This window comes from Coregonus clupeaformis, chromosome 31 (genome assembly GCF_020615455.1).
Source record: "Coregonus clupeaformis isolate EN_2021a chromosome 31, ASM2061545v1, whole genome shotgun sequence".
NCBI lineage: Eukaryota > Metazoa > Chordata > Actinopteri > Salmoniformes > Salmonidae > Coregonus > Coregonus clupeaformis.
Genome location: NC_059222.1, coordinates 39,849,740 through 39,876,709, shown reverse-complemented (window position 1 = coordinate 39,876,709; position 26,970 = coordinate 39,849,740). Strand labels below are relative to the sequence as shown.

Here is a 26,970-nt window from a genome sequence, read left to right as displayed (position 1 = left end):
GGGTTATGGTAGAGTTATAGTAGGGTTATAGTAAGGTTATGGTAAGGTTATGGTATGGTAAGGTTATGGTAGAGTTATAGTAGGGTTATAGTAGGATAATGGTAGAGTTATGGTAGAGTTATAGTAGGGTTATGGTAGAGTTATAGTAGGGTTATAGTAGGGTTATGGTAAGGTTATGGTAGAGTTATAGTAGGGTTATAGTAGGGTTATAGTAGGGTTATGGTAAGGTTATGGCAGGGTTATAGTAGGGTTATAGTAGGGTTATAGTAGGGTTACGGTAGAGTTAGAGTAGGGTTATAGTAGGGTTGTGCTAGAGTTATAGTAGGGTTATAGTAGGGTTATAGAAGTGTTATGGTAAGGTTATGGTAGAGTTATGGTAGGGTTATGGTACGGTTATGGTAGAGTTATAGTAGGGTTATAGTCGGGTTATGGTAAGGTTATGGGAGAGTTATAGTAGGGTTATAGTAGGGTTATAGTAGGGTTATAGTAGGGTTATGGTAAGGTTATGGCAGGGTTATAGTAGGGTTATAGTAGGGTTATTGTAGAGTTATAGTAGGGTTATAGTAGGGTTATGGTAGAGTTATATTAGGGTTATAGTCGGGTTATAGTAGGGTTATGGTAATGGTAAGGTTATGGTAAAGTTATAGTAGGGTTATGGTAAGGTTATGGCAGAGTTATAGTAGGGTTATGGTAGGTTATGGTAGAGTTATAGTAGGGTTATAGTAGGGTTATAGTAGGGTTGTAGTAGGGTTATGGTAAGGTTATAGTAGAGTTATAGTAGGGTTATGGTAAGGTTATGGTAGAGTTATAGTAGGGTTATAGTAGGGTTATGGTAGGGTTATGGTAAGGTTATGGTAGAGTTATAGTAGAGTTATAGTACGGTTATGGAAAGCGTATGGTAGAGTTATAGTAGGGTTATAGTAGTGTTATGGTAGAGTTATAGTAGGATTGTAGTAGGGTTATGGTAGAGTTATAGTAGGGTTATAGTAGGGTTATAGTAGGGTTATGGTAAGGTTATGGTAGAGTTATAGTAGGGTTATAGTAGGGTTATGGTAGAGTTATGGTAGAGTTATAGTAGGGTTATAGTAGGGTTATAGTAGGGTTATGGTAGAGTTATAGTAGGGTTATAGTAGGGTTATGGTAAGGTTATGGTATGGTAAGGTTATGGTAGAGTTATAGTAGGGTTATAGTAGGATAATGGTAGAGTTATGGTAGAGTTATAGTAGGGTTATGGTAGAGTTATAGTAGGGTTATAGTAGGGTTATGGTAAGGTTATGGTAGAGTTATAGTAGGGTTATAGTAGGGTTATGGTAAGGTTATGGTAGAGTTATAGTAGGGTTATAGTAGGGTTATGTAAGGTTGTGGTAGAGTTATAGTAGGGTTATAGAAGGGTTATGGTAGAGGTATAGTAGGGTTATAGTAGGGTTATAGTAGGGTTATGGTAGAGTTATAGTAGGGTTATAGTAGGGTTATGGTAAGGTTATGGTAGAGTTATAGTAGGGTTATGGTAGAGTTATAGTAGGGTTATAGTAAGGTTATGGTAGAGTTATAGTAGGGTTATGGTAGAGTTATAGTAGGGTTATGTTAGAGTTATAGTAGGGTTATGGTAGAGTTATAGTAGGGTTATAGTAGAGTTATAGTAGGGTTATGTTAGAGTTATAGTAGGGTTATGGTAGAGTTATAGTAGGGTTATAGTAGGGTTTTGGTAGAGTTATGGTAAGGTTATGGTACAGTTATAGTAGGGTTATAGTAGGGTTATGGTAGAGTTATGGTAGGGTTATGGTACGTTAGTAGGGTTATAGTAGGGTTATATTATTGGGCTCCCGAGTGGCGCAGTGGTCTAAGGCACTGCATCTCAGTGCTTGAGGCGTCACTACAGACCCCCTGGAACGATTCCAGGCTGTATCAGAACCGGCTGTGATTGGGAGTCCCATAGGGCGGCGCTTGGCCGGTGTAGGCCGTCATTGTAAATAAGAATTTGTTCTTAACTGACTTGCCTAGTTAAATAAAGGTAAAATAAAAAATGTAATAGTAGGGTTATGGTAGGAATATGGTAGGTTATGGTAGGGTTATAGTAGGGTTATGGTAAGGTTATGGTAGAGTTATAGTAGGGTTATAGTAGGGTTATGGTAGAGTTATAGTAGGGTTATAGTAGGGTTATGGTAAGGTTATGGTAGAGTTAGAGTAGGGTTATAGTAGGGTTGTGCTAGAGTTATAGTAGGGTTATAGTAGGGTTATAGAAGTGTTATGGTAAGGTTATGGTAGAGTTATGGTAGGGTTATGGTACGGTTATGGTAGAGTTATAGTCGGGTTATGGTAAGGTTATGGGAGAGTTATAGTAGGGTTATAGTAGGGTTATAGTAGGGTTATGGTAAGGTTATGGCAGGGTTATAGTAGGGTTATAGTAGGGTTATAGTAGGGTTACGGTAGAGTTAGAGTAGGGTTATAGTAGGGTTGTGCTAGAGTTATAGTAGGGTTATAGTAGGGTTATAGAAGTGTTATGGTAAGGTTATGGTAGAGTTATGGTAGGGTTATAGTACGGTTATGATAGAGTTATAGTAGGGTTATAGTCGGGTTATGGTAAGGTTATGGGAGAGTTATAGTAGGGTTATAGTAGGGTTATAGTAGGGTTATAGTAGGGTTATGGTAAGGTTATGGCAGGGTTATAGTAGGGTTATAGTAGGGTTATGGTAAGGTTATGGTAGGGTTATAGTAGGGTTATAGTAGGGTTATGGTAAGGTTATTTTAGAGTTATAGTAGGGTTATAGTAGGGTTATGGTAAGGTTATGGTAGAGTTATAGTAGGGTTATGGTAGGTTATGGTATAGTTATGGTAGATTTATAGTAGGGTTATGGTAGAGTTATAGTAGGGTTATAGTAGGGTTATGGTAAGGTTTTGGTAGAGTAGGGTTATGGTACGTTATGGTAGAGCTATAGTAGGGTTATAGTAGGTTTATAGTAGGGTTATGGTAATGGTAAGTTTATGGTAGAGTTATAGTAGGGTTATGGTAAGGTTATGGCAGAGTTATAGTAGGGTTATGGTAGGTTGTCGTAGAGTTATAGTAGGGTTATAGTAGGGTTATGGTAAGGTTATGGTAGAGTTATAGTAGGGTTATGGTAGGTTATCATAGAGTTACAGTAGGGTTATAGTAGGGTTATAGTAGGGTTATGGTAGAGTTATAGTAGGGTTATAGTAGGGTTATGGTAGAGTTATGGTAGAGTTATAGCAGGGTTATGGTAGAGTCATAGCAGGGTTATAGTAAGGGTTATAGTAGGGTTATGGCAGGTTATGGTCGGTTATGGTAGAGTTATAGTAGGGTTATGGTAGAGTTTTAGTAGGGTTATAGTAGGGTTATTGTAGAGTTATAGTAGGGTTATGGTAGGTTATGGTAGGTTATGGTATAGTTATGGTAGATTTATAGTAGGGTTATGGTAGAGTTATAGTAGGGTTATAGTAGGGTTATGGTAAGGTTTTGGTAGAGTAGGGTTGCTGGTACGTTATGGTAGAGCTATAGTAGGGTTATAGTAGGTTTATAGTAGGAGTTATGGTAATGGTAAGTTTATGGTATAGAGTTATAGTAGGGTTATGGTAAGGTTATGGCAGAGTTATAGTAGGGTTATGGTAGGTTATCGTAGAGTTATAGTAGGGTTATAGTAGGGTTATAGTAGGGTTATGGTAGAGTTATAGTAGGGTTATAGTAGGGTTATGGTAGAGTTATGGTAGAGTTATAGTAGGGTTATGGTAGAGTTATAGTAGGGTTATAGTAGGGGTTATAGTAGGGTTATGGTAGGTTATGGTAAGGTTATGGTAGAGTTATAGTAGGGTTATGGTAGAGTTTTAGTAGGGTTATAGTAGGGTTATTGTAGAGTTATAGTAGGGTTATAGTAGGGTTATGGTAGAGTTATAGTAGGGTTATAGTCGGGTTATAGTAGGGTTATGGTAATGGTAAGGTTATGGTAGAGTTATAGTAGGGTTATGGTAAGGTTATGGCAGAGTTATAGTAGGGTTATGGTAGGTTATGGTAGAGTTATAGTAGGGTTATAGTAGGGTTATAGTAGGGTTATAGTAGGGTTATAGTAGGGTTATAGTAGGGTTGTAGTAGGGTTATGGTAGGTTGCAGTAAGGTTATGGTAGATTTATAGTAGGGTTATGGTAGAGTTATAGTAGGGTTATAGTAGGGTTATGGTAAGGTTATGGTAGAGTTGTAGTAGGGTTATGGTAGAGTTATGGTAGGGTTATAGTAGGATTATGGTAAGGTTATGGTAGAGTTATAGTAGGGTTATGGTAGAGTTATAGTAGGGTTATAGTAGGGTTATGGTAAGGTTATGGTAGGGTTATAGTAGGGTTATGGTAGAGTTATAGTAGGGTTATGGTAAGGTTATGGTAGAGTTATAGTAGGATTATAGTAGGGTTATGGTAGGTTATGGTAAGGTTATGGTAGAGTTATAGTAAGGTTATGGTGAGTTATAGTAGGGTTATAGTAGGTTATGGTAAGGTTATGGTAGAGTTATAGTAGAGTTATAGTAGGGTTATGGTAGAGTTATAGTAGGGTTATAGTAGGGTTATAGTAGGGTTATGGTAAGGTTATGGTAGAGTTATAGTAGGGTTATACTAGGGTTATATTAGGGTTATAGTAGAGTTACAGTAGGGTTATAGTAGGGTTATAGTAGGGTTATGGTAAGGTTATGGCAGAGTTATAGTATGGTTATGGTAGAGTTATAGTAGGGGTTATAGTAGGGTTATAGTTTGGTTATAGTAAGGGTTATGGTAAGGTTATGGTAGAGTTATAGTAGGGTTATGGTAGAGTTATAGTAGGGTTATAGTAGGGTTATGGTAAGGTTATGGCAGGGTTATAGTAGGGTTATGGTAGAGCTATAGTAGGGTTATAGTAGGTTATGGGAAGGTTATGGTAGAGTTATAGTAGGATATAGTAGGGTTATGGTAGGTTGTGGTAGGGTTATAGTAGGGTTATGGTAAGGTTATTTTAGAGTTATAGTAGGGTTATAGTAGGGTTATGGTAAGGTTATGGTAGAGTTATAGTAGGGTTATGGTAGGTTATGGTATAGTTATGGTAGATTTATAGTAGGGTTATGGTAGAGTTATAGTAGGGTTATAGTAGGGTTATGGTAAGGTTTTGGTAGAGTAGGGTTATGGTACGTTATGGTAGAGCTATAGTAGGGTTATAGTAGGTTTATAGTAGGGTTATGGTAATGGTAAGTTTATGGTAGAGTTATAGTAGGGTTATGGTAAGGTTATGGCAGAGTTATAGTAGGGTTATGGTAGGTTGTCGTAGAGTTATAGTAGGGTTATAGTAGGGTTATGGTAAGGTTATGGTAGAGTTATAGTAGGGTTATGGTAGGTTATCATAGAGTTATAGTAGGGTTATAGTAGGGTTATAGTAGGGTTATGGTAGAGTTATAGTAGGGTTATAGTAGGGTTATGGTAGAGTTATGGTAGAGTTATAGTAGGGTTATGGTAGAGTTATAGTAGGGTTATAGTAAGGGTTATAGTAGGGTTATGGTAGGTTATGGTAAGGTTATGGTAGAGTTATAGTAGGGTTATGGTAGAGTTTTAGTAGGGTTATAGTAGGGTTATTGTAGAGTTATAGTAGGGTTATGGTAGGTTATGGTAGGTTATGGTATAGTTATGGTAGATTTATAGTAGGGTTATGGTAGAGTTATAGTAGGGTTATAGTAGGGTTATGGTAAGGTTTTGGTAGAGTAGGGTTATGGTACGTTATGGTAGAGCTATAGTAGGGTTATAGTAGGTTTATAGTAGGGTTATGGTAATGGTAAGTTTATGGTATAGAGTTATAGTAGGGTTATGGTAAGGTTATGGCAGAGTTATAGTAGGGTTATGGTAGGTTATCGTAGAGTTATAGTAGGGTTATAGTAGGGTTATAGTAGGGTTATGGTAGAGTTATAGTAGGGTTATAGTAGGGTTATGGTAGAGTTATGGTAGAGTTATAGTAGGGTTATGGTAGAGTTATAGTAGGGTTATAGTAAGGGTTATAGTAGGGTTATGGTAGGTTATGGTAAGGTTATGGTAGAGTTATAGTAGGGTTATGGTAGAGTTTTAGTAGGGTTATAGTAGGGTTATTGTAGAGTTATAGTAGGGTTATAGTAGGGTTATGGTAGAGTTATAGTAGGGTTATAGTCGGGTTATAGTAGGGTTATGGTAATGGTAAGGTTATGGTAGAGTTATAGTAGGGTTATGGTAAGGTTATGGCAGAGTTATAGTAGGGTTATGGTAGGTTATGGTAGAGTTATAGTAGGGTTATAGTAGGGTTATAGTAGGGTTATAGTAGGGTTATAGTAGGGTTATAGTAGGGTTGTAGTAGGGTTATGGTAGGTTATGGTAAGGTTATGGTAGATTTATAGTAGGGTTATGGTAGAGTTATAGTAGGGTTATAGTAGGGTTATGGTAAGGTTATGGTAGAGTTGTAGTAGGGTTATGGTAGAGTTATGGTAGGGTTATAGTAGGATTATGGTAAGGTTATGGTAGAGTTATAGTAGGGTTATGGTAGAGTTATAGTAGGGTTATAGTAGGGTTATGGTAAGGTTATGGTAGGGTTATAGTAGGGTTATGGTAGAGTTATAGTAGGGTTATGGTAAGGTTATGGTAGAGTTATAGTAGGATTATAGTAGGGTTATGGTAAGTTATGGTAAGGTTATGGTAGAGTTATAGTAAGGTTATGGTGAGTTATAGTAGGGTTATAGTAGGGTTATGGTAAGGTTATGGTAGAGTTATAGTAGAGTTATAGTAGGGTTATGGTAGAGTTATAGTAGGGTTATAGTAGGGTTATAGTAGGGTTATGGTAAGGTTATGGTAGAGTTATAGTAGGGTTATACTAGGGTTATATTAGGGTTATAGTAGAGTTACAGTAGGGTTATAGTAGGGTTATAGTAGGGTTATGGTAAGGTTATGGTAGAGTTATAGTATGGTTATGGTAGAGTTATAGTAGGGTTATAGTAGGGTTATAGTTTGGTTATAGTAAGGTTATGGTAAGGTTATGGTAGAGTTATAGTAGGGTTATGGTAGAGTTATAGTAGGGTTATAGTAGGGTTATGGTAAGGTTATGGTAGGGTTATAGTAGGGTTATGGTAGAGTTATAGTAGGGTTATAGTAGGGTTATGGTAAGGTTATGGTAGAGTTATAGTAGGATATAGTAGGGTTATGGTAGGTTATGGTAAGGTTATGGTAGAGTTATAGTAAGGTTATGGTGAGTTATAGTAGGGTTATAGTAGGGTTATGGTAAGGTTATGGTAGAGTTATAGTAGGGTTATAGTAGGGTTATGGTAGGTTATGGTAAGGTTATGGTAGAGTTATAGTAGTTTTATGGTAAGGTTATGGTAGATTTATAGTAGAGTTATAGTAGGGTTATGGTAAGGTTGTGGTAATGTTATAGTAGGGTTATGGTAAGGTTATGGTAGAGTTATAGTAGGGTTATAGTAGGGTTTTGGTAAGGTTATGGTAGAGTTATAGTAGGGTTATACTAGGGTTATATTAGGGTTATAGTAGGGTTATGGTAGAGTTATAGTAGGGTTATAGTAGGGTTATGGTAAGGTTATGGTAGAGTTATAGTAAGGTTATGGTAGGTTATGGTAGAGTTATAGTAGGGTTATAGTAGGGTTATAGTAGGGTTATGGTAAGGTTATGGTAGAGTTATAATAGGGTTATAGTAGGGTTATGGTAAGGTTATGGTAGAGCTATAGTAAGGTTATGGTGAGTTATTGTAGGGTTATAGTAGGGTTATGTAAGGTTGTGGTAGGGTTATAGTAGGGTTATGGTAGGTTATGGTAAGGTTATGGTAGAGTTATAGTAGGGTTATAGTAGGGTTATGGTAATGTTATGGTAGAGTTATAGTAGGGTTATGGTAGGTTATCATAGAGTTATAGTAGGGTTATAGTAGGGTTATAGTAGGGTTATGGTAGAGTTATAGTAGGGTTATAGTAGGGTTATGGTAGAGTTATTGTAGAGTTAAAGTAGGGTTATGGTAGAGTTATAGTAGGGTTATAGTAAGGGTTGTAGTAGGGTTATGGTAGGTTATGGTAAGGTTATGGTAGAGTTATAGTATGGTTATGGTAGAGTTTTAGTAGGGTTATAGTAGGGTTATTGTAGAGTTATAGTAGGGTTATAGTAGGGTTATGGTAGAGTTATAGTAGGGTTATAGTCGGGTTATAGTAGGGTTATGGTAATGGTAAGGTTATGGTAGAGTTATAGTAGGGTTATGGTAAGGTTATGGCAGAGTTATAGTAGGGTTATGGTAGGTTATGGTAGAGTTATAGTAGGGTTATAGTAGGGTTATAGTAGGGTTATAGTAGGGTTGTAGTAGGGTTATGGTAGGTTATGGTAAGGTTATGGTAGATTTATAGTAGGGTTATGGTAGAGTTATAGTAGGGTTATAGTAGGGTTATAGTAGGGTTATGGTAAGGTTATGGTAGAGTTGTAGTAGGGTTATGGTAGAGTTATGGTAGGGTTATAGTAGGATTATGGTAAGGTTATGGTAGAGTTATAGTAGGGTTATGGTAGAGTTATAGTAGGGTTATAGTAGGGTTATGGTAAGGTTATGGTAGGGTTATAGTAGGGTTATGGTAGAGTTATAGTAGGGTTATGGTAAGGTTATGGTAGAGTTATAGTAGGATTATAGTAGGGTTATGGTAGGTTATGGTAAGGTTATTGTAGAGTTATAGTAAGGTTATGGTGAGTTATAGTAGGGTTATAGTAGGGTTATGGTAAGGTTATGGTAGAGTTATAGTAGGGTTATAGTAGGGTTATGGTAAGGTTATGGTACAGTTATAGTAGAGTTATAGTAGGGCTATGGTAGAGTTATAGTAGGGTTATAGTAGGGTTATAGTAGGGTTATGGTAAGGTTATGGTAGAGTTATAGTAGGGTTATACTAGGGTTATATTAGGGTTATAGTAGAGTTACAGTAGGGTTATAGTAGGGTTATAGTAGGGTTATGGTAGGTTATGGTAAGGTTATGGTAGAGTTATAGTAAGGTTATGGTGAGTTATAGTAGGGTTATAGTAGGGTTATGGTAAGGTTATGGTAGAGTTATAGTAGGGTTATAGTAGGGTTATGGTAGGTTATGGTAAGGTTATGGTAGAGTTATAGTAGTTTTATGGTAAGGTTATGGTAGATTTATAGTAGAGTTATAGTAGGGTTATGGTAAGGTTATGGTAATGTTATAGTAGGGTTATGGTAAGGTTATGGTAGAGTTATAGTAGGGTTATAGTAGGGTTTTGGTAAGTTTATGGTAGAGTTATAGTAGGGTTATACTAGGGTTATATTAGGGTTATAGTAGGGTTATGGTAGAGTTATAGTAGGGTTATAGTAGGGTTATGGTAAGGTTATGGTAGAGTTATAGTAAGGTTATGGTAGGTTATGGTAGAGTTATAGTAGGGTTCTAGTAGGGTTATAGTAGGGTTATGGTAAGGTTATGGTAGAGTTATAGTAGGGTTATAGTAGGGTTATGGTAAGGTTATGGTAGAGCTATAGTAAGGTTATGGTGAGTTATTGTAGGGTTATAGTAGGGTTATGTAAGGTTGTGGTAGGGTTATAGTAGGGTTATAGTAGGGTTATGGTAGGTTATGGTAAGGTTATGGTAGAGTTATAGTAGGGTTATAGTAGGGTTATGATAGAGTTATATTAGGGTTATAGTAGGGTTATACTAGGGTTATATTAGGGTTATAGTAGGGTTATGGTAGAGTTATAGTAGGGTTATAGTAGGGTTATGGTAAGGTTATGGTAGAGTTATAGTAAGGTTATGGTGAGTTATAGTAGGGTTATAGTAGGGTTATGGTAAGGTTATGGTAGAGTTATAGTAGGGTTATACTAGGGTTATATTAGGGTTATAGTAGGGTTATGGTAGAGTTATAGTAGGGTTATAGTAGGGTTATAGTAGGGTTATGGTAAGGTTATTGTAGAGTTATAGTAGGGTTATAGTAGGGTTATGGTAAGGTTATGGTAGAGCTATAGTAAGGTTATGGTGAGTTATTGTAGGGTTATAGTAGGGTTATGTAAGGTTGTGGTAGGGTTATAGTAGGGTTATAGTAGGGTTATGGTAGGTTATGGTAAGGTTATGGTAGAGTTATATTAGGGTTATAGTAGGGTTATGGTAGAGTTATAGTATGGTTATAGTAGGGTTATGTAAGGTTGTGGTAGGGTTATAGTAGGGTTATAATAGGGTTACGGTAGAGTTAGAGTAGGGTTATAGTAGGGTTGTGCTAGAGTTATAGTAGGGTTATAGTAGGGTTATAGACGGGTTATGGTAAGGTTATGGTAGAGTTATGGTAGGGTTATGGTAGAGTTATAGTAGGGTTATGGTAGGGTTATGGTAGAGTTATAGTACGGTTATAGTAGGGTTATGGTAAGGTTATAGTAGGGTTATAGTAGGGTTATAGTAGGATTATGGTACGGTTATGGTACGGTTATGGTAGAGTTATAGTAGGGTTATAGTAGGGTTATGGTAAGGTTATGGTAGAGTTATAGTAGGGTTATGGTAGGTTATGGTAAGGATATGGTAGGGTTATAGTAATGGTATGTTCTACCTGTATGGTAATTAGCAGTATGTCCAGTGCGTAGGGTTCTTCAGGTGTGGACAGACTCTTCCTCTGGCTCTGTAGCTTGGACACCTGCATCCACTTCCCACTGAAGAATGAGTACTGGCTCTCCATGTCCCGGATCGTCACTAGCAAGACGTTGCCATGACGATCCTTGATGGGCTCATAGTGGACACGACCCAGGTTGTGTGTGCCCAACAGGTTCTGAGAATGACATCAATCAATCGATCAATAAATTAACCCACCAATAAATCCTTCTATCTGTATGTCTGCCTATCTACTAATCTCTTACTCACATACCCCACACAGACATGGTCACACACACACACACACAGGGGTGTACCTGTAGTTGCCCAGCGGCAGCCAACATCTTCTGTCTGGCCTGTAGAGTGGAGGAGGAGGACATAGAGACAGACATACTCTGTCTCAGCCACCGTACATCCTCCCACATACACGACAACTAGAGAGAGCGAGGAGGACAGGTAGAGAGAGCGAGGAGGACAGGTAGAGAGAGCGAGGAGGACAGGTAGAGAGAGCGAGGAGGACAGGTAGAGAGAGCGAGGAGGACAGGTAGAGAGAGCGAGGAGGACAGGTAGAGAGAGCGAGGAGGACAGGTAGAGAGAGCGAGGAGGACAAGTAGAGAGAGCGAGCGAGAGAGAAAAAGAGAGAGAGAAACTGCATTATAAACATAATTGTAGAAAAATACTGAGGTACAGTCATTTGATTGAAACGCAGAATCCAACCTGATGCACTAGTGCTAAAAATGATATATGTAGAGCTAAAAGTATGCCATTGTAATATGCCTGCTGCCCTTGATGTAATGAACTATATTACCCACAATACCTTAGTGAACCAGAGGAAGTCCTGCATGAGAGAGCTGCCGTAAGAGTCATCCACCTCCACTATAGGGATCTGGTCCTCTGTGGTCACCAGTAGACTGTCTTTGTGGTAGAACACTGCCGCCAGGTAAACCCCCCTATAGAACCAGCACAACAGAACAGTCCAGCTCAGTTACACACTCCACTTGGAACTGTCCAAAATGTACATCCAAGGGGTGTATTTTACACAAACACACTACTTGCTCACCTTTTGAGAGTCTTGACAAACTTGTTGGAGGAGTTAAAGAGGTGCTTGAGACTTCTGGAGACGGACTGCTTACGACTTGGGTTCTGGAGCTTTGATGTGTCTGAGGGGAGAGGAGAGAGGGGAGAGGAGAGAGGATGGGGAGATTAGAGAGAGGGGAGAGAGGAGAGAGGATGGGGAGATTAGAGAGAGGGGAGAGAGGGGAGAGGGAGGAGAGAGAGGAGAGAGAGGAGAGAGGGGAGAGGAGAGAGGATGGGGAGAGGAAAGGGGAGAGAGGAGAGGAGAGATCCATAGAGGAGAGGAGAGGAGAGGAGAGGAGAGGAGAGGAGAGGAGAGGAGAGGAGAGGAGAGGAGAGGAGAGGAGAGGAGAGGAGAGGAGAGGAGAGGAGAGGAGACAGAGGAGAGAGGGGAGAGGAGAGAGGATAGGGAGAGGAGAGGGGAGAGAGGATGGGAGAGGGGAGAGGAGAGAGGAGAGGAGAGGAGAGATCCGTAGAGGAGAGGAGAGGAGAGGAGTAGAGGAGAGGAGAGGAGAGGAGAGAGAGGAGAGAGGGGAGAGGAGATGATGGGGAGAGAGGAGAGAGGAGTAGAGGAGAGAGGGGAGAGGAGTAGGGGAGAGGAGAGGAGAGAGGGGAGAGGAGTAGGGGAGAGGAGAGGAGAATGGGGAGAGGAGTAGAGGGGAGAGGAGAGAGGAGAAGGGAGATTGATATCCATTGAATTGTGTCCATTTTCTGTTTTAGAAAGATTTGCACAAATTTGGAAAGATAGATGGTATCATCATAAAACAATATCAATGTAGATCATACAAGGGACAAACCTTACCTTAAATTGAGCAGATCTTTACATTTTTCAGTTAAGTGCCTGCACCTGCTGTCCTTTCAAATTCAAATCCAAATGTTTCAGTTGGGCAGTGAGGTTACTGCCTCCTATGGGGTTCTTGGAATAACCTTTTGGGGGCCAATTTCAGTGCCAAGAACCCTAAGGTTCTTCGAAGAACTTTGAGGATCTTAGCAGAACTCTTGTTGAACTCCTCATTTTTAGAGTGTATTGGAATGTTGTTATTCCCTTCAAGTGAAATTCTGTTATGCAGGATATTGTACTTGAACTTAAATTAATCGCTTCTAACGGTTTATTTAGTATAGCAATTGTTGTTATTGTCTATGTTCAGTATTGTAGTAGGACCTTGAGTTTCTAAGGAGCACCGTGAACCTGACTCACTTTGTCTGAGTGAAAGAGAGTGGAGGGTGTGGAGAGAAAGTAATCGTCCGCGAAATAGAGAGAGAAAGCACGAGAGAACTACATTGTTTACTGTATGTAATGTCGTGTCCCTTTTATGCAATCGACTGAAAAGAAACAAACGCAAAACAACAGCAAGAAGAGAAGGGAAGAGTGAGTCAGAGATAAGAGGTTCTCAGAGCTGGTCACCTTTCAAGGTTCAGTGGCACTCCGTTGCGTTATCTCAGTCTGTTCAGCTGTCTATCCTCTATAGCCCCCTATCTACCCCCTCTCACCCCCATCACCCTGCTATCTACCCCCTCTCACCCCCATCACCCTGCTATCTGCCCCCTCTCACCCCCATCACCCTGCTATCTGCTCCCTCTCACCCCCATCACCCTGCTATCTGCCCCCTCTCACCCCCATCACCCTGCTATCTGCCCCCTCTCACCCCCATCACCCTGCTATCTGCCCCCTCTCACCCCCATCACCCTGCTATCTACCCTCTCTCACCCCATCACCCTGCTATCTGCTCCCTCTCACCCCCATCACCCTGCTATCTACCCTCTCTCACCCCCATCACCCTGCTATCTGCCCCCTCTCACCCCCATCACCCTGCTATCTGCCCCCTCTCACCCCCATCACCCTGCTATCTGCCCCCTCTCACCCCCATCACCCTGCTATCTGCCCCTCTCACCCCCATCACCCTGCTATCTACCCTCTCTCACCCCCATCACCCTGCTATCTGCCCCCTCTCACCCCCATCACCCTGCTATCTGCCCCCTCTCACCCCCCATCACCCTGCTATCTACCCCCCTCTCACCCCCATCACCCTGCTATCTACCCCCCTCTCACCCCCCATCACCCTGCTATCTACCCCCTCTCACCCCCATCACCCTGCTATCTACCCCCTCTCACCCCCATCACCCCTGCTATCTGCCCCCTCTCACCCCCATCACCCTGCTATCTGCCCCCTCTCACCCCCATCACCCTGCTATCTACCCCCTCTCACCCCCATCACCCTGCTATCTGCCCCCTCTCACCCCCATCACCCTGCTATCTGCCCCCGGACCGCTGGCCCCAGTGATGCCAATCGCCATCCCATCAGCTAATTCAACACATAATCACAGACTGTAAACACAAGGCATACAGACAGACAGACGGACCACAGTATACAGTGCATTCGGAAAGTATTCAGACCCCTTGACTTTTTCCACATTTTGTTACATTACAGCCTTATTCTAAAATAGATTTTTTTTATATAATCCTCATCAATCTACACATCATACCCCATAATGACAAAGCAAAAACAGGTTTTTGGATTTTTTTGCACATTTATGAAAAATAAAAAACAGCAATACATTATTTAATATTCAGAACCTTTGCTACGAGACTCGAAATTGAGCTCAGGTGCATCCTGTTTCCATTGATCATCCTTGAGATGTTTCTACAACTTGATTGGAGTCCACCTGTGGTAAATTCAATTGATTGGACATGATTTGGAAAGGCACACACCTGTCTATATAAGGTCTCACAGTTGACAGTGCATGTCAGAGCAAAAACCAAGCCATGAGTTCGAAGGAATTGTCCGTAGAGCTCCGAGACAGGATTGTGTCGAGGCACAGATCTGGGGAAGGGTACCAAAAAATGTCTGCAGCATTGAAGGTCCCTAAGAACACAGTGGCCTCCATCATTCTTAAATGGAAGAAGTTTGGAACCACCAAGACTCTTCCTAGAGCTGGCCGCCTGGCCAAACGGAGCAATCGGGGGAGAAGTGCCTTGGTCAGGGAGGTGACCAAGAACCCGATGGTCACTCTGACAGAGCTCCAGAGTTCCTCTGTGGAGATGGGAGAACCTTCCAGAACGACAAACATCTCTGCAGCACTCCACTAATCAGGCCTTTATGATAGAGTGGCCAGACGGAAGCCACTCCTCAGTAAAAGGCACATGACAACCCGCTTGGAGTTTGCCAAAAGGCACCTAAAGGACTCTCAGACCATGAGAAACAAGATTGAACTCTTTGGCCTGAATGGCAAGTGTCATGTCTGGAAGAAACCTGGCACCATCCCTACGGGGAAGCATGGTGGTGGCAGCATCATGCTGTGGGGATGTTTTTCAGCGGCAGAGACTGGGAGAGTAAGTACAGAGAGATCCTTGATGAAAAACTGCTCCAGAGAGCTAAGGACCTCAGACTGGGGTGAAAGTTCACCTTCCAACAGGACAACAACCCTAAGTACACAGCCAAGACAACGCAGGAGTGGCTTTGGGACAAGTCTCTGAATGTCCTTGAGTGGCCCAGCCAGATCCCAGACTTGAACCCGATCGAACATCTCTGGAGAGACTTGAAAATAGCTGTGCAGTGACGCTCCCCATCCAACCTGAAAGCGCTTGAGAGGACCTGCAGAGAAGAATCTGAGAAACTCCACAAATACAGGTGTGCCAAGCTTTTAGCGTCATACCCAAGAAGACTCGAGGCTGAGTATTAAATTGCAAAATTTTCAAAAAAACTGTTTTTGCTTTGTCATTATGGGGTATTGTGTGTAGAGTGATGAGGGGGAAAAAACATTTAATCAATTGTAGAATAAGGCTGTAATGTAACAAAATGTGGAAAAAGTAAAGGGGTCTGAATACTTTCCAAATGCACTGTACACTCTCTCTCCTCTCTCTCTGTGTCTCTCAATTTCTCTGTGTCTCTCTCAATTTCAATTCAATTTCCATTTAAGGGCTTTATTGGCATAGAAACATCTGTTAACATTGCCAAAGCAAGTGAAATAGGTAATAAACAAAAGTGAAATAAACAACACATTTTTTTACAGTAAACATTACACTCACAAAAGTTCCAGAAGAATAAAGACATTTCAAATGTCATATTATGTGCAAATAGTTAAAGTACAAAAGGGAAAATAAATAAACATAAATATGGGATGTATTTACAATGGTGTTTGTTCTTCACTGGTTGCCCTTTTCTCGTGGCAACAGGTCACAAATCTTGCTGATGTGATTGCACACTGTGGTATTTCACCCAATAGATATGGGGTTTGTTTTCAAATTCTTTGTGGATCGCTGTAATCTGAGGGAAATATGTGTCTCTAATATGGTCATACATTTGGCAGGAGGATAGGAAGTGCAGCTCAGTTTCCACCTCATTTTGTGGGCAGTGTGCACATATCCAGTCTTCTCTTGAGAGCCAGGTCTGCCTACGGTGGCCTTTCTCAATAGCAAGGCTATGCTCACTGAGTCTGTACATAGTCAAAGCTTTCCTTAAATTTGGGTCACAGTGGTCAGGTATTCTGCCACTGTGTACTTTCTGTTTAGGGCCAAATAGCATTCTACTTTTCTGTTTGTTGTTAATTCTTTCCAATGTGTCAAATAATTATCTTTTTGTTTTCTCGTTGGGTCTAATTGTGTTGCTGTCCTGTGGCTCTGTGGGGTCTGTTTGTGTTTATGAACAGAGCCCCAGGACCAGCTTGCTTAGGGGACTCTTCTCCAGGTTAATCTCTCTGTAGGTGATGGCTTTGTTATGGAAGGTTTGGGAATCACTTCCTTTTAGGTGGTTATAGAATTTAACGTCTCTTTTCCTGATTTTGATCATTAGCGGGTATCGGCCTAATTCTGCATGCATTATTTGGTGTTTTACGTTGTACATTGAGGATATTTTTGCAGAATCTCTGTCTCGCTATTACTCTCTCATCTACTGACTTCAGCTATAAAGTTTAGCTGTTCAAAATATAGTTAACTAGTTTAGTATTCTCCAAAAATGCTTAAAGCATCCAGCAGTGTTAGAGTAAAAAAGAAATTAATACTACTTTTTTTCATAACAACACTGGTGACTTGCTAGGCTCAAAGTCTACATGCATTTCTGTTTCCACAAGGTTAACTGCTTTTGACAAGTGGATAATATGACAAGAGCTGCTTGGCTACTGTGCAGCCTGCATGTCACAGAGAATAAACAGAGAAAGGAGAGAGAGATGTGGGGGGGATAGAGAGAAAAAAAACAGGATTGGTAGTGATTAATGAGGTGATGAACGTTCCATCTGATCCAGCTACTACTGCTGGCACAAACAGAGAGAGAGAGAGAGAGGGGGGTGAAGGTGAGGAAAGAGAGGGAAAAGAGAGAGAAAGATGCAGGGAGAGTGTGTAAGGAGAGAGAGAGAGAGAGAGAGAGAGAGAGAGAGAGAGAGAGAGAGAGAGATGCAGGGAGGGGAGAGAGAGAGAGAGAGAGAGAGAGAGAGATGCAGGGAGAGAGTGTTTGTGTGAGAGAGGAGAGAGAGAGAGAGAGAGAGAGAGAGAGAGAGAGAGAGATGCAGGGAGAGAGTGTTTGTGTGAGAGAGGAGAGAGAGAGAGCAAACAAGAGGTAAGAGAAATCTCCTCAAAAGCCCATCTAACAGTATGGAGAGGTTGCTTACATAGCTGGGCAGAGAGAGAGAGAGAGAGAGAGAGAGAGAGAGAGAGAGAGAGAGAGAGAGAGAGAGAGAGAGAGAGAGAGAGAGAGAGAGAGAGAGAGAGAGAGAGAGAGAGAGAGAGAGAGAGAGAGAGAGAGAGAGAGAGAGAGAGAGAGAGAGAGAGAGAGAGAGAGAGAGAGCGAGAGAGAGAGAGAGAGAGAGATGCAGGGAGAGTGTGTGTAAGAGAGAGAGAGAGAGAGATGCAGGGAGAGAGTGTGTAAGAGAGAGAGAGAGAGAGAGAGAGAGAGAGAGAGAGATGAAGGAGAGAGAGAGAGAGAGAGAGAGAGAGAGAGAGAGAGAGAGAGAGAGAGAGAGAGAGAGAGAGAGAGAGAGAGAGAGAGAGAGAGAGATGAAGGAGAGAGAGAGAGAGAGAGAGAGAGAGAGAGAGAGAGAGAGAGAGAGAGTGAGTGTGTGCGGAATAGTGTGTGTGTGAAACATTTGGGTCTAGTGTGTTTCTGTGCGAACGCTGTAGTGTGTGTGTTGTCACTCTGTCTGTCTGGGAACACAGGTTGTAGTGTGTCACCTCTCTCTCTCTGTCCTGTACTGGTAGCTTAGGTCCTCTCAGCTCCACATATACACATCAGAAATGAAGATAACCTGCTTGGTAAATGAGGGGCGAGCTCCCAGCACTCTATAGTGGTGGCATTATCCCAACCTCTGATTCATTTCGCACATTTATTTTTGAACACTGACACTCCAAAAATAAAGTATGTCAACACACACCCCACAGAGTGAGGGCGCGCAGACACACACACATGGTTAGACACGCACACACGCACACACACACACACACACACACACACACACACACACACACACACACACACACACACACACACACACACACACAGTACTATAGTGAGTAATTAACTGAACACTAACCATAAATTCAAACAACTCCAAATAAATACAGATGTTTTTTTACTGCAAGCTTTCAACACATTTTTTTCAGTCCTTCCAGGAGGTTGCTCTCTGTTTTTCAAGAGTCTGTCCAAAAACCCACTTTGACAAACATTCTCACACACACCATCGCTCTACTAGACCTTTTATACTACTCCAGACTGTCTCTGTGTGTGTGTGTGTGTGTGTGTGTGTGTGTGTGTGTGTGTGTGTGTGTGTGTGTGTGTGTGTGTGTGTGTGTGTGTGTGTGTGTGTGTGGCTGGCAGCGAACCCACTGACATCATAGCTGTTGACTCCTAAGTGGTTGAGTGAAGGTGGGTTTTTTCTCGACCCCCCTCCCCCGGGCAACACCCTGCCTACACAGCTGCCCTTCCTCTATCCCTCCCTCTATCCCTCCCTCTATCCCTCCCTCCCTCCCTCTATCCCTCCCTCCCTCCCTCCCTCCATCCCTCTCTTTACCATCTCTTTATCTCTACGCCGCTACGAAGATTGGGGTCGAGCACTGAGCCAGACACAGGCCGCATCGTACCACCAATTCACACACACACAGACACAGACACAGACACACACGCTCACACCACTCTACCTCCCCTGTGCTGTGCCTATCAGACAGATGCCCTTAGGCACTGATGTGAAACCAGCTGTTATCCATCCTAATGGTTGAGATCAGGGTTGGGGAAATCTCCTAACCTGATCCTGGACCTGCTCTTACGAACAACTTCTACCTCCACTCACGGTGGGATACAGTAGCTCTTACCATCTTTCTCTCTCACTCCTCCTCTATATTCCTATGTGTTTTCTATGCCAGCGTGATGATTTCCAAAGTAAGGCTATACGGTTGACATGCTAAAACACATAAATGTGTATAATCCAGAATGGATAAACGCAATAAACATTATTTATGTACACGCGGTCCCCTGGTGTGTAAGGGGGAACACTGACGAGAGGACTAGTGTGTTTGTGTGTGTGTGTGTGTGTGTGTGTGTTTCTGTGCACGTGTGTGTGTGTGTGTGTGTGTGTGTGTGTGTGTGTGTGTGTGTGTGTGTGTGTGTGTGTGTGTGTGTGTGTGTGTTTCTGTGCGTGTGTTTGTAGGGTACTGTGAGAGGCCATTCATGCCTCTCTAGGCTTAGCGTACTGGAGTAAAAACACTTTTAGCATGCTTCATTTATTCACTTTAATACAAAGTAAATTTACTGAGAGAGAGCTGTTTTTTACGTGTGTGTGTGTGTGTGTGTGTGTGTGTGTGTGTGTGTGTGTGTGTGTACTCACCTCCGCAGCTGTAGTGTGTGTGTGTAGCGCGGACCTGTTGCAGCAGGCGCTCCATAGGCTCTATGTGCACTCTTCTCCTTGGCTCCCGACCATCACTCTCCCTCCAGTCTAGTGGGAGGGGTCAGGTTTTGGGGGTTAGGGTGTAGGGGTTAGGGATTAGGGGGTGAAATGTAGGGGTTGAAGATAGAAGTAGAGACAGTAAATCAGTGGTTCACTTCTCACCAGTAAACAGATACAGTACAAACATCAACTTTAACCCCTGTCATCTCTATCAGCTCATAATCTCTAAAACACAGTAGTAGTTAAGGGTTAGGGGTTATTCTCTCAGCAATAAACATGAACTGTACACACCTCCAAACAGACAGGGCCTTCCCTAGCCATTAAGCGACATAAGTAGCCGCTAGGCCCCCCCCCCAAAAAAAAATAAAATAAATAATAATAATTGTTTTTAGGAATTTACTGTTGCGAGTTAGAATGGTAGAATGCACAAGGTGCAATTTCGAAATTTGGTTGTGCATCAGCCGTTTTTCTCTTGTTATGTCAGCCACTGACAGTCACTCAATTAGCCATATCAGCTAAATATTTTTGGGATTGGTAAATTAGTCTAGACAGCTATCTAAACTTGTATTATACCACAGCATTATTGAATACTCGTTTCCTTTTGGCATTCTAGAATGGACATTAAAATTCTAGAATGCCAAAATCTACCAACATAGATAGGGCTCTAACTCCTCTAGCCCCACAGTGAAATAGGGTGCAGGCCAGGCAGCAGGCTGTTAGCCAACCTGCCAGCTTAGTGGAGTCTGCCAATAGCATAGTCAGTGTAGTCAGCTCAGCCATACCCATTGAGACTGTGTCTGTGCCTCGACCTAGGTTGGGCAAAACTAAACATGGCGGTGTTCACCCTAGCAATCTTATTAGGATAAAGACCTCCTCCATTCCTGCCATTATTGAAAGAGATCGTGATACCTCACATCTCAAAATAGGGTTACTTAATGTTAGATCCCTCACTTCAAAGGCAGTCATAGTCAATGAACTAATCACTGATCATAATCTTGATGTGATTGGCCTGACTGAAACATGGCTTAAGCCTGATGAATTTGCTGTGTTAAATGAGGCCTCACCTCCTGGTTACACTAGTGACCATATTCCCCGTGCATCCCGCAAAGGCGGAGGTGTTGCTAACATTTACGATAGCAAATTTCAATTTACAAAAAAAAAATGGCGTTTTCATCTTTTGAGCTTCTAGTCATGAAATCTATGCAGCCTACTCAATCACTTTTTATAGCTACTGTTTACAGGCCTCCTGGGCCATATACAGCGTTCCTCTCTGAGTTTCCTGAATTCCTATCAGACCTTGTAGTCATAGCAGATCATATTCTAATTTTTGGTGATTTTAATATTCACATGGAGAAGTCCACAGACCCACTCCAAAAGTCTTTCGGAGCCATCATCGACTCAGTGGGTTTTGTCCAACATGTCTCTGGACCTACTCACTGCCACAGTCATACTCTGGACCTAGTTTTGTCCCATGGAATAAATGTTGTAGATCTTAATGTTTTTCCACAAAATCCTGGACTATCGGACCACCATTTTATTACGTTTGCAATCGCAACAAATAATCTGCTCAGACCCCAACCAAGGAGCATCAAAAGTCGTGCTATAAATTCTCAGACAACACAAAAATTCCTTGATGCCCTTCCAGACTCCTTCTGCCTACCCAAGGACGTCAGAGGACAAAAATCAGTTAACCACTTAACTGAGGAACTCAATTTAACCTTGCGCAATACCCTAGATGCAGTTGCACCCCTAAAAACGAAAAACATTTGTCATAAGAAACTAGCTCCCTGGTATACAGAAAATACCCGAGCTTTGAAGCAAGCTTCCAGGAAATTGGAACGGAAATGGCGCCACACCAAACTGGAAGTCTTCCGACTAGCTTGGAAAGACAGTACCGTGCAGTACCGAAGAGCCCTCACTGCTGCTCGATCATCCTACTTTTCCAACTTAATCGAGGAAAATAAGAATAATCCAAAATTTCTTTTTGATACTGTTGCAAAGCTAACTAAAAGCAGCATTCCCCAAGAGAGGATGGCTTTCACTTCAGCAGTAATAAATTCATGAACTTCTTTGAGGAAAAGATCATGACCATTAGAAAGCAAATTACGGACTCCTCTTTGAATCTGCGTATTCCTCCAGGGCTTAGCTGTCCTGGATCTGCACAGCTCTGCGAGGGCCTGGGATCGGGAGAGACACTTAAGTGTTTTAGTACTATATCTCTTGACACAATGATGAAAATAATCATGGCCTCTAAACCTTCAAGCTGCATACTGGATCCTATTCCTACTAAACTGCTGAAGGAGCTGCTTCCCTGTGCTTGGCCCTCCTATGTTGAACATAATAAACAGCTCTCTATCCACCGGATGTGTACCAAACTCACTAAAAGTGGCAGTGATAAAGCCTCTCTTGAAAAAAGCCAAACCTTGACCCGGAAAATATAAAAAACTATCGGCCTATATCGAATCTTCCATTCCTCTCAAAAATTTTAGAAAAAGCTGTTGCGCAGCAACTCACTGCCTTTCTGAAGACAAACAATGTGTACGAAATGCTTCAGTCTGGTTTTAGACCCCATCATAGCACTGAGACTGCACTTGTGAAGGTGGTAAATGACCTTTTAATGGCGTCAGACCGAGGCTCTGCATCTGTCCTCGTGCTACTAGACCTTAGTGCTGCCTTTGACACCATCGATCACCACATTCTTTTGGAGAGACTGGAAACCCAAATTGGTCTACACGGACAAGTTCTGGCCTGGTTTAGATCTTACCTGTCGGAAAGATATCAGTTTGTCTCTGTGAATGGTCTGTCCTCCGACAAATCAACTGTACATTTCGGTGTTCCTCAAGGTTCCGTTTTAGGACCACTATTGTTTTCACTATATATTTTACCTCTTGGGGATGTTATTCGAAAACATAATGTTAACTTTCACTGCTATGCGGATGACACACAGCTGTACATTTCAATGAAACATGGTGAAGCCCCAAAATTGCCCTCGCTAGAAGCCTGTGTTTCAGACATAAGGAAGTGGATGGCTGAAAACTTTTTACTTTTAAACTCGGACAAAACAGAGATGCTTGTTCTAGGTCCCAAGAAACAAAGAGATCTTCTGTTAAATCTGACAATTCATCTTGATGGTTGTAAAGTCGTCTCAAATAAAACTGTGAAGGACCTCGGCGTTACTCTTGACCCTGATCTCTCTTTTGACGAACATATCAAGACTGTTTCAAGGACAGCTTTTTTCCATCTACGTAACATTGCAAAAATCAGAAATTTTCTGTCCAAAAATGATGCAGAAAAATTAATCCATGCATTTGTTACTTCTAGGTTAGACTACTGCAATGCTCTATTTTCCGGCTACCCGGATAAAGCACTAAATAAACTTCAGTTAGTGCTAAATACGGCTGCTAGAATCCTGACTAGAACCAAGAAATTTGATCATATTACTCCAGTGCTAGCTTCCCTACACTGGCTTCCTGTTAAGGCAAGGGCTGATTTCAAGGTTTTACTGTTAACCTATAAAGCGTTACATGGGCTTGCTCCTACCTATCTTTCCGAGTTGGTCCTGCCGTACATACCAATACGTACGCTCACGGTCACAAGACGCAGGCCTCCTAATTGTCCCTAGAATTTCTAAGCAAACAGCGGGAGGCAGGGCTTTCTCCTATAGATCTCCATTTTTATGGAACAGTCTGCCTACCCATGTGAGAGACGCAGACTCGGTCTCAACCTTTAAGTCTTTACTGAAGACTTATCTCTTCAGTAGGTCATATGATTGAGTGTAGTCTGGCCCAGGAGTGTGAAGGTGAACGGAAAGGCTCTGGAGCAACGAACAGCCCTTGCTGTCTCTGCCGGGCCGGTTCCCCTCTCCACTGGGGTTCTCTGCCTCTAACCCTGTTGCAGGGGCTGAGTCACTGGCTTGCTGGTGCTCTTTCATGCCGTCCCTGGGAGGGGTGCGTCACTTGAGTGGGTTGAGTTACTGACGTGATCTTCCTGTCTGGGTTGGCGCCCCCCTTGGTTTGTGCTGTGGTGGAGACCTCTGTGGGCTATACTCGGCCTTGTCTCAGGATTGTAAGTTGGTGGTTGAGGATATCCCTCTAGTGGTGCGGGGGCTGTGCTTTGGCAGAGTGGGTGGGGTTATATCCTTCCTGTTTGGCCCTGTCCGGGGGTTTCTTCGGATGGGGCCACAGTGTCTCCGGACCGCTCCTGTCTCAGCCTCCAGTATTTATGCTGCAGTAGTTTATGTGTCGGGGGCTGGGGTTAGTTGGTTATACCTGGAGTACTTCTCCTGTCTTATCCAGTGTCCTGTGTGAATTTAAGTATGCTCTCTCTAATTCTCTCGTTCTCTCTTTCTCTCTGAGAACCTGAGCCCTAGGACCATACGTCAGGACTACCGGGCATGATGACACCTTGCTGTCCCCAGTCCGCCTGGCCTTGCTGCTATTCCAGTTTCAACTGTTCTGCCTGCGATTTACGAAACCCCTACCTGTCCCAGACCTGCTGTTTTCAACTGTTAATGATCGGCTATGAAAAGCCAACTGAGAGACCTGAGCACCTAGGACCATACATCGGGACTACCGGCCGTGGTGACTCCTTGCTGTCCCCAGTCCGCCTGGCCTTGCTGCTATTCCAGTTTCAACTGTTCTGCCTGCGGTTATGGAACCCCTACCTGTCCCAGACCTGCTGTTTTCAACTCTTAATGATCGGCTATGAAAAGCCAACTGAGATTTATTCCTGATTATTATTTGACCATGCTTGTCACTTATGAACATTTTTGAACATCTTGGCATGGTTCTGTTATAATCTTCACCCGGCACAGCCAGAAGAGGACTGGCCACCCCTCATAGCCTGGTTCCTCTCTAGGTTTCTTCCTAGGTTTTCGCCTTTCTAGGGAGTTTTTCCTAGCCACCGTGCTTCTACACCTGCATTACTAGCTGTTTGGGGTTTTAGGCTGGGTTTCTGTACAGCACTTCGAGATATTAGCTGATGTAAGAAGGGCTATATAAAATAAAATTGATTGATTGATAAAACCAGATAACGGGACAGTTGGAAAATATATCGGGACAGTTGGAAAATATATCGGGACAGTTGGAAAAGATATCGGGACAGTTGGAAAAGATATCGGGACAGTTGGAAAAGATATCAGGACAGTTGGAAAATATATCGGGACACCTTGCAATCATAAAGCAATAAGCGCCTACAAAGTTACAGAAGGCTAAACCATATAAACTGAAAGGCTAGGGCTGGCCCTGCAAACAGACCAGTCATCTCAGTGTGAGTCCATTTGTGATTAATATTATATAAAGTGTCCTTGGGTTTGTAGAAGACGTATTAAATACAATTAAATAAATTGATTTCTCATCTCAGCAGTTGAATTGCGTTATTCTCCTCTTCTGCTGTTCTTAAACATCTCCTGACAAAGTATTTATTCATTACCCTTTCGCCCTCTCTCCATCTCTATCTCTCCGTTACATTTCTTATTTTGTTCAGGCCAATCTGGGACATCCTCTCCAAGGCTGATCTAAATGTATGGTTAGAGGGAGAGTCGTGATTGAGTCCTGACTGTGGGTTAAGGCTCTAGCTTAAGGCTTCAACTGTTTTGCTGTGATTAACAACTGGTACTGCCGTGAAGTAAGAAATTACACATTGAATTGTCCGTCTTCAGGCTGTTTATCTGGAGCAGGCTGATGAAAACAACGCCTGTGTTCCAAATGGCACCCTAATCCCTATATAGTTCACTACTTTTGACCTGGACCCATAGGCCTCTGGTCAAATGTAGTGCACTATATAGGGAATATGGGTGGTATTTGGGACAGGGATGCGAATTTCCATGGACCTCACAATACGATTTTATCACGATACTTAGGTGCTGAGACGATATGTATTGTGATTTGATACTATGATTTTATCGAGATTCGATGCTCCAAACATATTGCTCACCATGTCTGCTGCAGAGGGACAAGAGAGAGCCATAAGAAAACTAGTTTTGATCAGTCATGGAAATAAAAGTGTTGAATAAATGTTGGCTCACCATTTAAAAAGAAGATGGAGAACAAGCTAGAGAAGGGGAAATACAGGAGTTTTGGCGCAGGTACAGCTGACTAGCGTTAGCTAACGTTAACTACCTAGCAAAAAAATGCAATAATATAAATAATTTGTTTTAAAAAATTGAGAATCGATACTTGGAGTCATAGAATCAATACAATATCACGATACTCTACTGTATCGATTTTTCCCCATCACTAATTCTCAAGGTAGAACACAGGGAGTAAAACATGTATGGGTTTCAATCCGACTGAAGGATGGAGTTGATAAAAACGGCCGTAGCAGGCTTTGTGATGAAAACTGCCATAGCAGCTTTGTGATAAAAACTGCCATAGCAGGCTTCGTGATAAAAACTGCCATAGCAGGCTTTGTGAACACGACATTACTGGACACGTGCCACATGTCTTATCATTTCCAACGAAAATATCAACCTGAGTTTATCTACTGTTTTTATAGCAGTGCCCAGACCGATTCTACAATTTAGTATGAAGGTACATTCAATAAAGTTTTGATTTAAAACCTAATAAAGTCATGGACTCACTGGAGGGTGAAGCGGAGGGGGGTAGAGACGGCTGAGGTGGACCCCAACCCTTCATGTTGTAGGCTGACACTTGGACATAGTACAGCCTCCCCTAGAAAACACACACAGACACACACACACACACACACACACACACACACACACACACACACACACACACACACACACACACACACACACACACACACACACACACACACACACACACACACACACACACACACACACACACATACACAGTGTTATGGACAGAGTGATGGGGTTAAATTAGGGCAACATGCTATAATGGTGACTTTTAGACTGTGTCCCAAATGGCACCCTATTCCCTGCTTTTGTAACATTGCCCGATGAGGCCTCATCAAAAGTAGTGCACTTTATAAGGAATAGGGTGCCATTTGGGATGCAGGCTCCATAGCTCTTTGCCCTCATTCACCCCCTCACTCCATTACTGTGCCATTACTAAGTCATTTCCACACTCCTTTACTTCCTCCCTCCATCATACCCTCCTCCTATACTCGCCCACTCAATTACTGCACACTCTTCTCTCTCGGTACACTCCTCTCTCTCTGTGTTCCTCTCTCTCTGTGCTCCTCTCTCTCTGTGTTCCTCTCTCTCTGTGCTCCTCTCTCTCTGTGCACCTCTCTCTCGTATTCCTCTCTCTCTGTGCTCCTCTCTCTCTCTGTGTTCCTCTCTCTCTGTGCACCTCTCTGTGCTCCTCTCTCTCTGTGTTCCTCTCTCTCTGTGCTCCTCTCTCTCTGTGCTCCTCTCTCTCTCTGTGCTCCTCTCTCTCTGTGCTCCTCTCTCTCTGTGTTCCTCTCTCTCTGTGATCCTCTCTCTCTCTGTGCTCCTCTCTCTCTC

At 42.4% G+C, this 26,970-nt stretch overlaps 1 protein-coding gene across 1 annotated transcript in view; it reads right to left on the bottom strand.

Annotated features, from left to right (window-relative positions):
• The window catches only part of LOC121547870 (ankyrin repeat and fibronectin type-III domain-containing protein 1-like), a 116,051-nt gene that overhangs the window by 39,339 nt on the left and 49,742 nt on the right, over nucleotides 1-26,970 (bottom strand). Inside the window, 6 exon segments of the mRNA XM_045209729.1 lie at nucleotides 10,555-10,770; nucleotides 10,910-11,026; nucleotides 11,410-11,542; nucleotides 11,653-11,752; nucleotides 19,473-19,580; nucleotides 26,113-26,203. Of these exon segments, the coding sequence (XP_045065664.1) occupies nucleotides 10,555-10,770; nucleotides 10,910-11,026; nucleotides 11,410-11,542; nucleotides 11,653-11,752; nucleotides 19,473-19,580; nucleotides 26,113-26,203 (765 nt within the window).